We start from the raw sequence: 14,595 nt of genomic DNA on the forward strand, positions 1-14,595 counted from the left end.
ATGAGTTGGTAGATGGATGGTGGGTGGGTGGGCATGTGGATGAGTCAATAGATGGACGGATGAATGGAGGGACAGTGGATGGGTGGTAGGTGGGTGGGTGAGTATGTGGGTAAGTGAGTATGAGTAGATGGATGGTCAGTGGGTGGGTGGGTCAGTGCGGGGCATGCTGATGAGTCAGTGGAGGGATGGACAGTGGATGGGTCGTGGGTGTGTGGGTATGTGGACGAGTCGGTGGGTGAGTACATAGATGGGGAGTGGATGGGTAAACGGGAGAAAAGGCTGGTGGGAGGACATAAATGTCAATTCTCTTTCTCTCAATCATTTCAAGAATAAAGTGTCAATTCGGTTCTGGTAAATCCTTAATGCTTCTTTAACTCACTAATCCCTCTCATGAAAGCACAAAGAGCCCTGAGCAGGCAACAGTACCTAATGACAGTATGACGACATTTTTTTTGTTGATGCTTCCATTGGATTTAGCATCATGGTAACCATTATTTTATGGCATGTTACACCGGTTTTCCTTATACATAGGGAGGTTAAATAAGTTCTTTTCAAAATTAAATTTTTAAAAGGAAAATATTTTCCCAAAAAGTTATGTCAATAATAACAAAGACAGCAAATGAATATGTTTTTAAAAAATGTGAAGATATAAGTAGGATCTGTGAATGCAGCTAAAATGATGAAGGGGGGATGTGGGAATTTGGCAAGTCCCTGGCCAGTCCTCCCCCCATGTTACAAACAGGCAGATGGAGGCCAGGGAAGGCTCAGGACCAGTCCAGGGGTCCACAAACTTTTTCTGGAAAGAGTCACACAGGAACTGTTTTAGGCTTTGCAGGTATATGGTCTCTATTACAAATAGTCTCTGTCTTTATTTTTACAACTCTTCAAAAAAAAAAAAAATTGATTCTCAGCTTGTGAAAACGAAACAAGCTGTGGGTGGATATTGCCCAGGAGCTGAACCTGCTGACCCCGGGGTTGGCCCACAACCACTGGGCAGGAGAGGGACAAAGCTGAGACTACGACCGAGGTGTCCTGCCCCGTCCAGCACGCATTTCCCATGGCAGGCTGTCTCCCTGCTGGGTGCAAGACGCCATTCCCAGCCTCGGGACTCCTGTCTGCTCACCTTGCAAGCTGTGGTCCATGGGGAAATGCTTGGTCTCTTCAAAAGCCCTGCTCATGACTGGCCCCTTGAGGAGTGCGTGGATGGAGTCCACCTGGGTGGCAGGAAGCTCCAGGTTAGTTTGGCCCCTGCAGCCCTCCAGGGGACGTGACCCACAGCCCCAGCTCCTGGCTTATCTGTTCTCACCAGGGGTGATGGGAGGACCCGAGGTCAGGCCAGGGGCGGGGACAAATGTCCTACCTGGTTAAAGAGATGTTCCAGGCACCCGTGAAGCTTGTCCTGCTTGTCTGATGGGATCCGCATATCACAGGGAAGCTCATCCCCTGAAAGAAAGAAGAAGCCATGGCCATCAACCATCCCTGCCCCATCCACACCTTCCCAACCTCTTTGCCAAGAAGGCAGTATAGCGACAGAGTTCCAAAACCCAAGGCAGATTTGGAGTCTGGCAGACTCAGATCCTGGCTGTGTGACACTGGGCAAATCACTTGCCCTCTCTGAGCCTCAGTTCCTTCATCTGCAAAAGGGACACCAGGAACTAAAGCATTACACAATGGCAAGTCATTGTTACTATTCCATTCTACAAATGAGGAGCCAGAAAACCAGAGAAAAAGAGCTGGATCCCAAGTTTTCCAGATTCATCTCCCAGCTGTTTGAGTTAAATCAGCTGCCACACATAAGCTCCTGCCTAACACCTCCCTAGGGACGCTTTATGCGGCTAAACATCTTACGTGATGAAATATTTATCTGAAGTTTAGCAATATCGTCAATTTCACTTGAGCTTCTTTTTCTTCTGTTAAACTGAAGCATAATTACAATTAAATCTGTAGGCACAACAAGCTCGGGATGAGCCCAGAAGGCAGCAGGGACAGTGGGAGCTGGGGAACCAGTGGCTGGGTGATGAGGGCAGGAGAGAGGCTTGTCATCACCCACCCTCTCGTGCCTTCTGAAATAGGAACCATATGAATGTATGACCTATGCACAAAATAAATTTTTTAAAGGCCGTAATCAATGAAACTAAAATAAAAACAAATTTCAGTCCTTCAGTAAAAGCTGCAAATACAGTCTAATCTCATTTAGAAACTATTATTTCTGTGTGTCCAGCTGGCCATCCACCCACATGTCCATCTGTACAGAAATACATGCTCACCAGTGATCTCCAAATACCACCACTGGTCACTTCTGGGGGACGGGGTGAGACTCTGACTTACTTTCATGTACTTCTTTTGCACTTTTCTGGGTCATTTGAAATGTTGGTTTGAGCATGCGTCATTTTTATGGAGACCGTCAGGTCACCCTACTTGAGTGACATCAGTCATCATATCTGCCATATGCTTCATCCATGAGCGCCAGGACCTTTGTCTTTCCATTCACTGCTGAGGTCCCAGCACACAGTAGGTGCTCAATAAACAGTTGCTGACTAAGTGATTGAAAGGAAATATACCACTACTCTATGCAAAGTAATACAAAATAATACAAAGTATAATAAAATCAAAATAAGCAAAACAAAATCCTGGTAGGCAGCCCGCTCTCTGGGAGCCCAAGCCACTGCACTCACCAGACCCCATCTCGTCACTGCCCAGGTAGGAGCTGTTACTTCTCACGCTGGTGTAGGACAGGACCGAGTCCCGGTTACTGTTACACTCACTGCAAAGGGGCACAGAGGAAGGGATGAGTCACCCTCTGGATCACACCTTCTGGTCCCAGCTCCCAGAACCCACTTTCCGGAGTGGAGACCAAACCCCTGGCCCCTACACCCCCAGCGCCAGAGACCAGGAAGGTTGTCTGGGTGGGTTTTCCACGTCTGACAGTGGGGAAACATTTCTCGGCCCCAGCACAGAAATGCAGAAACAGTAGCAGGGCAGTGGATCGTTTCCATCTGTATGGAACTTCTGTCACTCCTCCCAAGGGACGGCCTTGTCCCTGAACACACCTGCATGCGCCACATTCAGCCACATGGCGGCTCTAGTTCTCTCTCCAGCCTGGCTGTGACCTCGTGAGGACGGGGACTGTCCCGGGAGCTCAGAAAGCACAAGGGATCAAAACCCACAATCCCACAATTCTTTCCTTCACCTTTTTGACAATTAAGGGAAAAATCGGAGGACCCAAAAATGTAAGAATGGAACTCTTGGACTATGGACAGGAGGCTCCAAGGACACAGAGCACCCAGTTAGCCAGAGCATCTTGATGTGTAAACAGCAAGCCAGAACACCGACCAGTGGATCCCCCAAAGACAGAAAGAATATGGGGGTGCTGGGGCGAAGGGCTTTCTTGTCCAATTTGGCCAGTTCCATATTTTCTGAAGCGCCCTGTAAGATTCTACTTTACTCACAATGGTCAAACGTTACATAACCTTTCACTGGAGACCACAGTGCTTGTTTACTCGAGGTAAGAAATTCTATTTACCCGCTATATGGTTTATGATGGGAAACTGAGTTTTTAGTGTTACTTAACCCACTAATTAGGACTTCACTGATCTGGTTATAATTAACTTAACCAGTAGGAAAACAATTCGGATCCTCTCAGAGGGGGAGAAAAAAACTCTTCCTCCTTGAATCAAATAAAAATAAACGGCGTTTATTGTAGGAACCATATGTCTTATGTTGAGTTTTAAAACAGCAGATCTTGACTTTTTCTTTGCCCACATTCCAACAACAAGTGCGAGCGGAACTGCGGCAAAACAAGTGGGTGGGGACCACAAGGGACCACAAGGGGCCAGGCCCTGGAACGCCAGCCTCGGGGCAGGAGAGCCAAAGGGGGCATCTGGGATGTGCTTTGGGGAGCTCAGAGAACCTCCCAGAACCAAACGGTTTAGAACATTGCTCCATCCCACTGTTTTCCAGGAAATGTCCCGCTGATTCCGACTTCCCATGGATCAGTGGCCTCAGCTGTCCCCCCTCACCATCCACATCAAACCCCACAGGACCCCCACGAGATGCCGTCACCTGTAGGAGTCACGGTAGCTCATGGTGTCATGGCCCGAGTCCTCCTGATCCTCCTCAGACACCTTGAAGCACACCTTCTTGATGCCCCCGTGGTCGGCCCTGTCCATCTCGCTCTCTTCGCTGACCAGCGGCGGGGATGAGGCCTCCTCGGCCAAGGGGGGATCGCAGGACCCACCAGAGGTGGGCTCCGTGATGGTGGACAGCAACCTGTGGGAGCAAAGAGTGTCAACTTAAAGGAACAGGCCCACAGCTTCACTCTCCTCGAGGGAGGCCCAAGACAAGGCCCTGACCTCGGGCCTCGCCTTTGACCCAAAACACAGGGAGCCATCAAATGCTTCTAATCCCTTCCCTGAAAAGCCGGCCAGCAACTCAGCAGATACACATACACCGTCCCTCCTGTAGGGGGCGTGAGGTTTATTTCATGGGGAAGCCGCAAGAGGCTCAAAAGCGCAGAACACAGCTAGGAAACTGACTATAAAAGGCCCCGAGAGCAAATCTCTTCAGCTTTGTAGGCCTACAGTCGGCTACTACTCAACTACTCAGCTCTGCTGCTGTGGTAGGAAAGCATCACAGACAAGATGTAAACAAATGGGCATGGCTGTGTTCCAATCAAACTTTATTTGAAAAAAACAAACAGAGCGCTGGGCTGGATTTGGCCCATAGGTCACAGTTTGTCAGTCCTTGCTACAGAATATAATGGTTAAGAGCATAGGGTTTTAAAACAGACCCCAGATTCAAATCACAATGCTACCATTTCCTAGCTTAGAGACCTAAAGCAACTATTTAACCTCTCTGAGACTCAGTTTCTTCAGCTGTAAAATGGACTCATATCAGTACCTATGTCCTAGGCGGCTATAAAGATTAAGGGACCTTAGGGACGCCTGGGTGGCTCAGTTGGTTAAGCGTCTGCCTTCGGCTCAGGTCATGATCCCCACGTCGGGCTCCCTGCTCAGCGGGGAGTCTGCTTCTCCCTCTCCTTCTGCCTGCTGCTCTGCCTATCTGGGCTCTCTCTGTCTCTGTCAAATAAATAAATAAAATCTTGAAAAAAAAAAAAAAGGGGACTTAATATGTAAAACGCAAAATGTTTAGGAAAATGTCTGGTACCTTGCAAATGATCAACAAACCCTGGCTGACATAATCCTACTACACCTCAGTAAGGTCAGTATTAGGATTAGCCCCATTTTACAGGTGAGGCTCAGAGAGGTGAAGCGACTAAGTCGCACAGTACATCACTGTTCCTTTATCATGGACAATTTCCAACTGCCAAAAGCAGAAGGAACAGTATGAGAAGCCCCAGGGACCCAGCAGCTAGCTGCAGCCTTGGCACCTCAGGGCCCACCTCTGTCTCCTCACTTGTTCCCATGGCTTCTGCCTCTGCTGGAGTATTTAAAACAAGTCTAAGATAGCATATAATTGCCCCCATAAATACTTCCATATACGTCTCTACATAAGGACTTTCTTTTAAAGCAACGTTCTTAACTGCCACCCCACTCCCACCCCCCGGAAACATTTAGCAATTTAGCACATTTCCTGAGAGGTACACATTTAGCAATGTCCAGAAACATTCCTATTTGTCACAACTGACGCGGGGGACAAGGGAGGCACTTCCACACGAAAAATCTTCCAGTATACAGGACGGCCCCACAATAAAGAATGATCCAGCCCAAAACGCCAATAGTGTCAAGGCCAAGAAACACACTCTCAAACATAACCAGACTGCTATCACCATAACTAACGAAATTAATAATTCCTTAATACCATCTAGTACCCCCATGCACATTCCAATGTCCCTGACTGTCTCGAAGGTGTCTTTTCACAGATGGTGTGTTAAAAACAGAATCCTGACCAGGTCCAGATGCTGCGTGTGGCTTATGTGTGTCTCAAGTCTCTCCTCCTCCTCCTCCATCCTGTACCTGCTCCCCACCCACCACCATTTATGTGTTAAAGAGACTGGGTCACTTGTCTTCACCCACCCTATGGATTTGGCCAAGTGCATTCCCAAAGTGCCATTTCAGCATCCTCTATGCCCCACATCCCGTCGCCGAGTAGTGAGACCCAGACTTTGGCTGGAGGACGCGCATTTCCATTGTGTGCCCTGTGGCATGACACCAAAAAGGACATGTCCAGCTGTCTCTCTTTCTGCAAAGAAAGTTCCCCCCAAACCTTTCTCCAAATAGTGTCACCCTCTCCTAATGATTGCTGCCCACATCCATTATTTCACTAGAGCAGTGGTTCTCAATCAGGGGGACTCTGCCCACCCCACCCCACCCCCCACCCAGGGGGCATTTGGCAACGTCCGAGGACATTTTTGGCTGGCACAACCTCGGACCGGGGGAGCTACAGCATCTCGCGGATAGAGACCAGGAGCATTGCTAAGTCGCCTATAAAGTACCCGACAGCCCCCCCCCCCCCACCGCCACTACAAAGGGTTATTCTACCCAAAATGTCGCCATTGCTGAGGCTGGCAAATGCTGACCCTCCCCCTCCCTGCCCTGTTCCCTCTGGAGTCGGAGCGCACCTGTTGATCTGGGTGACGTACTGCTTCATCTCCTTCAGGGCCACATCCAGTTTGGTGAAGAGCTGCCGGTATGCTCCCTGGATCTCACGGTCCTCCTGCTTGAGTAGGAAGCTCAGGCCCCGGTCCTCCTGGCCAGTGGTTTCACTGGCTGACCCAAAGCCGCTGTCGTTGAGGCCCTGGTATTGGGGGTCCCCGTCCGCCGCAGGCAGGCACTTCCAGGATGGGGCAGCCATGGTGGTGATACAGTGCTGGGTATAGGACATGGGGTTCAGGTGGCCTACAGTGGAGGGAGGGGGAGCTCACTTGGAAACAGCCTCCAGGCACCCCTATACCCCTTAGACAGAAATATACAAACCTATTTCGAGGATCCCAATGAGTGAGAAAAACTCCCTGTTAAATATTCTTTTAATCCACTAGATGACTTCAAAAAGAAAGTTTCAGTTTGGTGCTAATATACTTTTAACTACCATGAAACTTTTCCTGACTGGAATACAGACATGATGGCTGGTATTCCAGCAGCTACTTTATATCATAAGGCATCCTTCAGGAAGGAAGCCACATCTAGAGATGGTGGGGATGACTGACTGGGGAGCCACCATCCTAGCCCTGGACTGCTGGCGTCCTGACATGGTTCCATTTATGTATCTATAGACCTGAACACAACATCTAACAGACACATGCAGTTACCTTGCTCAGGGTCAAGGCCGATGAGGGAGGGTTTACGACCGAAACGGATACTGAAGGACCTGCCAACTGAGGGAGTGGTCTTGGGGTAGGACACTTCCATGAGGTTGACGTGGCAATTGGTGGGGCAGAAGTCCAGGCCACACAGCAGATGGGGTTCTAGGGATGCTTGTTTGAAGGGTGGGCTGACCCTGTTCTTCAGTTGGGCTGCAAACTGAGAAAGGTAGGGGACATGGAGTCATGATTGAGGGGCCTGGGAATGCTGACCCACCCCCAGCACCCACTTCATCCTAGCCTAGGCTAGACATTCTAAACCTGGACAAATGCCAATAGCTTCAAATGGAAAAAATGGATTCCCCTACACTGCCTTTCACTGCATCCAGATTTCAGGGAAGGTATAGAGAAATCTAAGGCCTCCAAGTCCCTACCCACATTCATTTCTTCATCTTAGCTGCCCTGAGCTATCCTTGAGGAACCATCTCTCCCCAACCCACAGTCCATGAGGTGTAGGGAAGGCTGGCCTTCGCAATCATGCAGTGATTGGTACAGGGCTAGACAAGGGACCCAAGCCAAGCCAATAGGAGTTCCCACTGAGTTCCTTTTCTACTGGGGTCACTAAGGCTAGAGCTACTGGGAACCATTTTGTCACCATGCAAGAAGGGCCTGCCTGAAGGTGAAGCCAACACAGGAAAGCAAAGGCACGAGAAGGAGAGAGGCCACATTCTCGTGATGGTGTGATGGCTGTTTGAGCACCTGGATGCAACCATGCCTGAAGTTCATCTCTGGACTCTTCAGTAACATAAACCAATAAATGTTCCTGTTTGTTTAATCTACGTCGGGTTGGATTTTGACATTTACAACCAAAATACCCCAGGCTGAGACCCTCTGGGGTGCAGGTACCTCCTGATAGCAGGCGATTCTCTGGCCGATGCTCTCCAGCTTGGTGTCACAGATGTTACGGAACTCGTAGTGGGACATGGTCTTGATGTTGTTGTTCAGGGCCATGAGCCGCCCACAGTTCTGCACAAAGACACTGTCATCGGCAGCAAACGCCTTGAGGATCTACAGAAACATGAACAACCACTCAGCACTCACTGTGCACCAAGGAAGGTCTTAAGCAGTTTATCTACAGTGGTTCCTGTATGCCTAGTAATAACCCTGGGAGATAGCGTCTGTTACTGGCCCATTTTGCAGATAAATAAGCTGAGGCTAAAGAGGGGGGGAAAAAAAAAAAGCTACTCTCCTAAATCCCACAGCTACCACGTGGTGGGGCGGCGACTAGACTTCAGGGCTCCAGGCTAAGTTTGAGGAACTGAGAATGAGGTGCTCCATCCCCCGGGGCAGGGCAGCACCCAGCGAGACCTTGGAAGCGAGGCTGAAGCAGCCACGGGGCTCCACAATCTTCTCCAGCACATGGCACTTGACACCTGCGGTGCTCACATACTCATACACCACGCCATGCTCCAAGTGTACGTTGTCCACGGTCAGGGTGACCACAGGGCTGTCCTCATGCAGGCTCAGCTGGGGCCCCAGGGACAGCAGGGGGAAGTCTGGAAGCCAAAGGGACAGACAGCCCTGAGGAGGGGGCAACACCCCCCAGCCCAGCCCGCCCCCGACCCAGCACCGCAGTGGCTCACGTGGGACCCGTCGTGGGGATGAAGTCTGTGCTGCAGCTCTGACCGTTCTGGCCAGCCCACTCTCACTCACTCCTTGTCCTTGATTCTCCTTCTAGGAACCAACCTTTGTGCCCCATTCCCAGTCTCCGTGGCTCAGAAGAAGGAAGCCCTAACCGCACCCTTCCCCAGAGGCACAGGCCTGGCCAATCAGCAATTCGATTTCCCTTATCTGCAATGATTGGTTCAGGAACAAGCACGTGACCCGAGCCAGGCCAATGAGAGTCAAGTCGGGGACTTTTGCTGGATCTACAAAGAGAACCAGACATTCTTTTTCAATGGGATTCCGAGCCGCTAGAACCACCACATGCAGAAAACACAGAGGGAGCACAGCCAAGCACTGGACCAAAAGAGAGAGACTCTTCCTGAGACGATACATAGAACTGGACGGAGCCCAGACCTGAAGCTTGCTTGACCCTACTCACTTTTTAGTTTGCTGAGCCAATGTTTTTACGTAGCCCCGTTTCAGTCCTAATTAACATGGGCCCAGAGAGTCTAAGTGATTCCTCAGAGGCCACACAGCTAGGTAGTGACACATCTAGAAAATGAAGCAGGCACTTTACTGAAGTGATCTCCTTTCCACCCGCTCCAAAGAGTACCTCTCAACACACCCACCAGGACTGTCTTACCCCCTCACATCTGTACTATGTCACTACCTGTCAGTTTTTCTGTTCCCGGTCTGTCCCCCATCATGTCAGCACCATGAGGACAGAAACCCTGTCTACCTTGGAGCCAGACTGAAGAAACGACCATGTGACCCAAGTGAGGCCAATGAGAGTCAAGTCTGGGACCTTTGTTGGATCTACAAAGAGGAGACATTCTCTTTTTCAACTGTGGATTCCGAGTCGCTAGAACCACCACAGGCAGAAAACAGCATGTAAAAGAGAAACCAATGTTTTTATGGACCCCCAGCTCCTAGAACAGGGCCTGGCAGATAGCAGGTGCTTCTCCTTGTTGAACAGAAGACCAGAAACTGTCAGCTCCTCTCGGCATATTTGACCAGCATTATCAGGGGTCCCCCACCTGCTGGGGAAGAAGGCCTACAGCCCTTTCCTCTCCGAGGGCATAAAGCAGGCTCAGAGCTGCCCGTTGGCCTCTCCTCCCTCCCCATCAGCCTGCCCCCTTCAGGATCCCTCTGCCAGGCTGTGTGTCCTTCAGCAGTAGGGGGATGGCTCCCCAAACAACCCCATAAACCCTGTTCTTTGCTGACCCTGAATGTACCAGCGAGGAGCCCACAGATGTCAGGTGCAGAGGCATCCAAAGCCCCTACTCTTCCCACAGCCTCTGCCTCTCTACCTCCAGCCCAGCAGAAATACAGGGCAGAATCCAGAGAAGCCACTGGAGAAAACAGGCTACTATTCAAACGACACATTTACCGAGTGCCTACAATGTACCATGCACAGTTCTAGGCTCTGAGGATCCAGCAAGGAAGAAAGCAAACAAAACCCCTGCCCGCAAGGATTTTCTGCTCTAGTGGGGAAAACAACAGACAAACAGCTATATGATATGTTAAGTAATACTCGCAGTGAAGAAAAATAAAATAGAATAAAGAGACACTGAGGAACAGAAAGTGCTTAACCAGGGCACTCAGGTGGCCTCCCTGACAAGGTGACATCTGAGCAGAGAGCTGAGTGAGGTGAGGAGCATGAGGTAAGAAGTACTCTGGAGGAGAGCAGGCGAGGCAGGGGGAGACTGCAAGTGCAAAGGCCCTGGGGCAGGAGTACATTTGGAATTTGAGAGCAAGAGACTGGAGTAGATGGAGCAGAGAGCACCAGATGAGAAGTGCTAGGAGGTACGGCTGGAGAGCCAGGCCTACGCTGTCAGACCATGAGGAGGAGGACTCGGGCTTTGCCTGGAGTAGGGTGAGAGCCACCAGAAGGTTCTGTTCTGTTTTTTGAGAATAGCCTGTAGGAGGACAGGGAGAACAGTGAGCAGGCTACTACAGGTGTCCTGGTAAGAAATGATGGTGGCTTAGGCCAGGCAGTGATGGAGAGGGTGGGAAGTGGTCAGATTCTGGATGTGGGAGGAAGGTAGGGCAACAGGCGTGCTGCTGGGATCAAGGTGGAGGCAGAGAGGAGAAAGAGAACAGTCAAGACGTACTCCGAGGTTTGGGGCCTAAGAATACGGAAGGATGGAGCAGGGACACTTAGGGGAGGACCGAATTTCAGGGGGAGGTTAGGATTTCAATTTGGGTCATGCTCAGCATGCCATGCCTGATGGACATCCCAGGGATGGCAGGTAGAAAGACGGGTCTGGAGTCTAGAGCTGAGGCTGGGCTAGAGATAAAGATGGGAGCTCACAGTGGACCGAATACTGGCCCCCAAAAGATGCCCGTCCCTACCCCCAGACGGACCCTGTAAATATGCTGTTCCATGGCAAGGGGGGGATTATGGTTGCAGACGGAATTAAGTTTGTTAAACAACTGACTTTATAATAAGGAGATTATCCTGGGCTATCCAGACGAGCCCAATGTGACCACACCATCCTTTACATGGGGAAGACAGAGGCAGAAGAGTCAGAATTGGAGAGAGAGGGCAGTGTGAGGGGGACTCAGGCCAACGCCGCTGGCTCTCAAGATGGAGGAAGGGACCACGTGCCCAGGAATGCAGGAAGCTCCTAGAAGTTGAAACAGGCAAGTACACAGATTCTCCCCTAGAGCCCCCGAAAGGAACAGAACCCCGCTGACACCTGCCTGATGGCCCAGTGAGACTCACTGCAGACATCTGACCTCCAGTGCTTTAAGGTAGTAATGGTGGGGGGGGGGGGAAGGCGGGGGAGGCACTGTGTTACAGCTGCAAGCCGCAAGTAACACAGAGCTGATGGCAGCAACACGGCCTGGCCAGGAGCAGGGAGGAGCACGGACCAGTCCCCGCTGGAGTCTCAGCCACACGGCCCGCCTGTCCCGTTACCTGAGTCAGACTGGGGGTCCTCACCGGGGGCCTCCTGGGCATCCTCGTGCGTGTGGTAGACCCACTGGTACAGACCCTACCAGAAGGGCAGAGTAAGAGGGCGCCACGACACCAGGAGCCCGGGGAGGAACGGACGGGGCTAAGGGGCAGCCCGTTCCCTGACTCCAAAGCCCAGGCTTCTAGCCTGCTGGTGACACCATCTTTGGAGAGTCCTCTAAGACTTCACTCTGGACCCTTCCTGAGGGACCTTCAATCATGCTCCGCCCTCACCCTCTAGAGTCTATGCTCCGCAGAGAAGCCAGAGGAGGGGGGAGCCTTTGAAAACCAGCAGACCCGCTGTCTCTCCCACAGCCAGCCCCAGGGCCCACAAACATGCTGGGTACATAGCAGGTGTTCAATAAACAGCTTACTGGATGAACCAATGAATGAGTGCCACCCACCCCAGGAACCCAGGCACCCAACCCAACTATAACATCAACTTTTACCATCAACTCTTCGCCCAATGTGCTATGTAGTGAGAAAAGAGGGTCTTATCACCCCCATGTCACAGCTGTGACAATTGAGACCGTGAGGTATCACGGCCCAGCTCCTCTGGTTCAGGCAGACAGAGCACGCAAGAGCTCAAGCCCAGCTCAGCCCTGCAAGGTAGGCAGCCCCACCCCACCCCAAACGCTGGGGTGCCTTCAGACTTCCCCACAAGGAAGGGAGGTGGCCCTCAGCCCCCCGCCCCACTCAGCAGGGCTTCCCCGATCCCGTTGGCTGCTGGCTGGCTCACCAGGGCCTCTTCTTGGCGGTTCCGGAATGCCTGGAAATGCTCTAGGACCTCCGGCGCACCATCGCTCACCACGTTGTTGCCATTGACCTTCAGGATGCACTGGCCAGCACAGAGCCCTGCAGCCGCAGCCTCGGAGCCTAAAGGAACAGGAGTGTCTGAAGGTGGACGCAAGGCAGAGAGCCTGGGGCAGCGGCAGGCAAGGGCAAGTGACCAGATGAACGCTGTCCCCTACCCCACCTACCACCCCAACCCCCCCCCAACACACACACCCAGACATTCCACCCCCATCCCTCCCACCCTAGAGCCACTCTCTAACCCACTCCGGTAGGTAGGACAGGGACTGGCATTCCCATTTTGCAGAAGAAACTGAGGCTCAGAGAAGTAGCAGCGAGCCCAAGGTCACAGAGCAAGGAAGGCTAGACTTGAACCTGGGTACGTTTCACTCTAGAGCTTCATCTCCTTTAAAATCCCTCAACAACCTGTGATCCCGTGACAGGATCAGCCCCATTTTGCAGACAGGGAAACAAAGGCTCAGAAAGGCAAAGTGACTTTCTCAAGGTCACTTGGCGAGGAGAAGTCAGGATTCGAACCCAGGTCTACCAGACTTCAAGTGCATGCTTTTTTGGGTATACCATGGCTCCCAAACTATAGGTCTTGGCCCCCAGGGTTTTGTGTGGTTAACAGGAAGAGTCTGGATATACAGATGAATGCCAAGCTCCATCCGTGCCTGAGAGAAGATCAGGCCTGCTTGGTGTGATGGTGACAAGTACCGGCCCAGACCCAGGGGCTGGTGTTCAAAACGTGGCTCTGGCACTGACCACCTGTGCCTTCCGGCACGCTCCCCAACCTCTCTGCACCTTGGGCTCCTCATCTGTCAAAGGAGGACACTAATAATATCTACTCAGAGGGTTCTCGAGAGATTCGGGGACCTAAACGTCTAAAGCATTTAGCCCCCTGTCCTGTCCTTAGTAAGTGCTCAAGAAATATTAGCTGCTTTACTATTTTAGTCTGATTCACCTACAAACACCTATTCTTCTCTTGTAGATGCTACAAGGCAGGCCTTCTCACCTCGGTACCACTGACATTTGGGGGCCAGGTAAGCCTCTGCCATGGGGCCCCCGGTGCAGGCTCAGGCTGTTCAGCAGCCTCCCTGGTCTCTACCCTTGAGAGGCCAGTAGCCTCCCCACCCCCAGTTCTGACAACCAAAGATGTCTCCAGAGAGTGCAGATGCCCTCTGCGGGGTGAAAGTGCCCCCAGTCAAGAACCATTGCATTAAGGAGAAAATAAAAACCCACTTTAAAATAGTTAACAAATTCTTGGTAGCTTTCTGCCGTGATATGCATTTTCTTCATCAACTCATGTTACAAGTACAACTCTGACCACAAAAGTGGACAGTTCATGTTTCAACTTGAAAAGTGGGGCCCTCAGATACAAAGAGGGCTCGGAGCCCAGAACCTCAGAACTATCTGGTCTCATCTCCAGGAGAGAGTTACCCCCTAAGCAGCACGTAAGAAGTAGGCACCACGAAAGCCGGGGTCTCTGACTGTTGGCCCTTGGGCTGGATCTGACCACAGAAGTGTGGCCAAAATTCCCATTTCTGGCTTCCTTTATTTTTTTTTTTTTTAAAGATTTTATTTATTTAAGAGAGAATGAGATAGAGAACATGAGAGGGGGGAGGGTCAGAGGGAGAAGCAGACTCCCTGCCGAGCAGGGAGCCCGATGCGGGACTCGATCCCGGGACTCCAGGATCATGACCTGAGCCGAAGGCAGTCGCTTAACCAACTGAGCCACCCAGGCGCCCCTTCTGGCTTCCTTTAAAAACTCATTCCTACCTGGCAATAATGAGCTTGAGCTGAGGAAAAACTAACCCCTTTTAAAGTGAGCATGTCTTGGGCGCCTGGGTGGCTCAGTTGGTTAAGCGACTGCCTTCGGCTCAGGTCATGATCCTGGAGTCCCGGGATCGAGTCCCGCATC

At 51.4% G+C, this 14,595-nt stretch overlaps 1 protein-coding gene across 1 annotated transcript in view; it reads right to left on the reverse strand.

Annotated features, from left to right (window-relative positions):
* PREX1 (phosphatidylinositol-3,4,5-trisphosphate dependent Rac exchange factor 1) overlaps positions 1 to 14,595 on the reverse strand; it is a 175,534-nt gene that overhangs the window by 15,281 nt on the left and 145,658 nt on the right. The window contains exons 20-29 of the mRNA XM_044919013.1: positions 12,622 to 12,758; positions 11,847 to 11,922; positions 8,627 to 8,814; positions 8,165 to 8,326; positions 7,268 to 7,478; positions 6,581 to 6,857; positions 4,063 to 4,269; positions 2,676 to 2,764; positions 1,361 to 1,443; positions 1,124 to 1,214 (exon numbers count right to left, since the gene is read on the reverse strand). Coding sequence (XP_044774948.1) covers positions 1,124 to 1,214; positions 1,361 to 1,443; positions 2,676 to 2,764; positions 4,063 to 4,269; positions 6,581 to 6,857; positions 7,268 to 7,478; positions 8,165 to 8,326; positions 8,627 to 8,814; positions 11,847 to 11,922; positions 12,622 to 12,758 — 1,521 coding nt within the window. The remainder of the gene's footprint in view (positions 1 to 1,123; positions 1,215 to 1,360; positions 1,444 to 2,675; positions 2,765 to 4,062; positions 4,270 to 6,580; positions 6,858 to 7,267; positions 7,479 to 8,164; positions 8,327 to 8,626; positions 8,815 to 11,846; positions 11,923 to 12,621; positions 12,759 to 14,595) is intronic.

This window comes from Neomonachus schauinslandi, chromosome 10 (genome assembly GCF_002201575.2).
Source record: "Neomonachus schauinslandi chromosome 10, ASM220157v2, whole genome shotgun sequence".
Taxonomy (NCBI): Eukaryota; Metazoa; Chordata; class Mammalia; order Carnivora; family Phocidae; genus Neomonachus; species Neomonachus schauinslandi.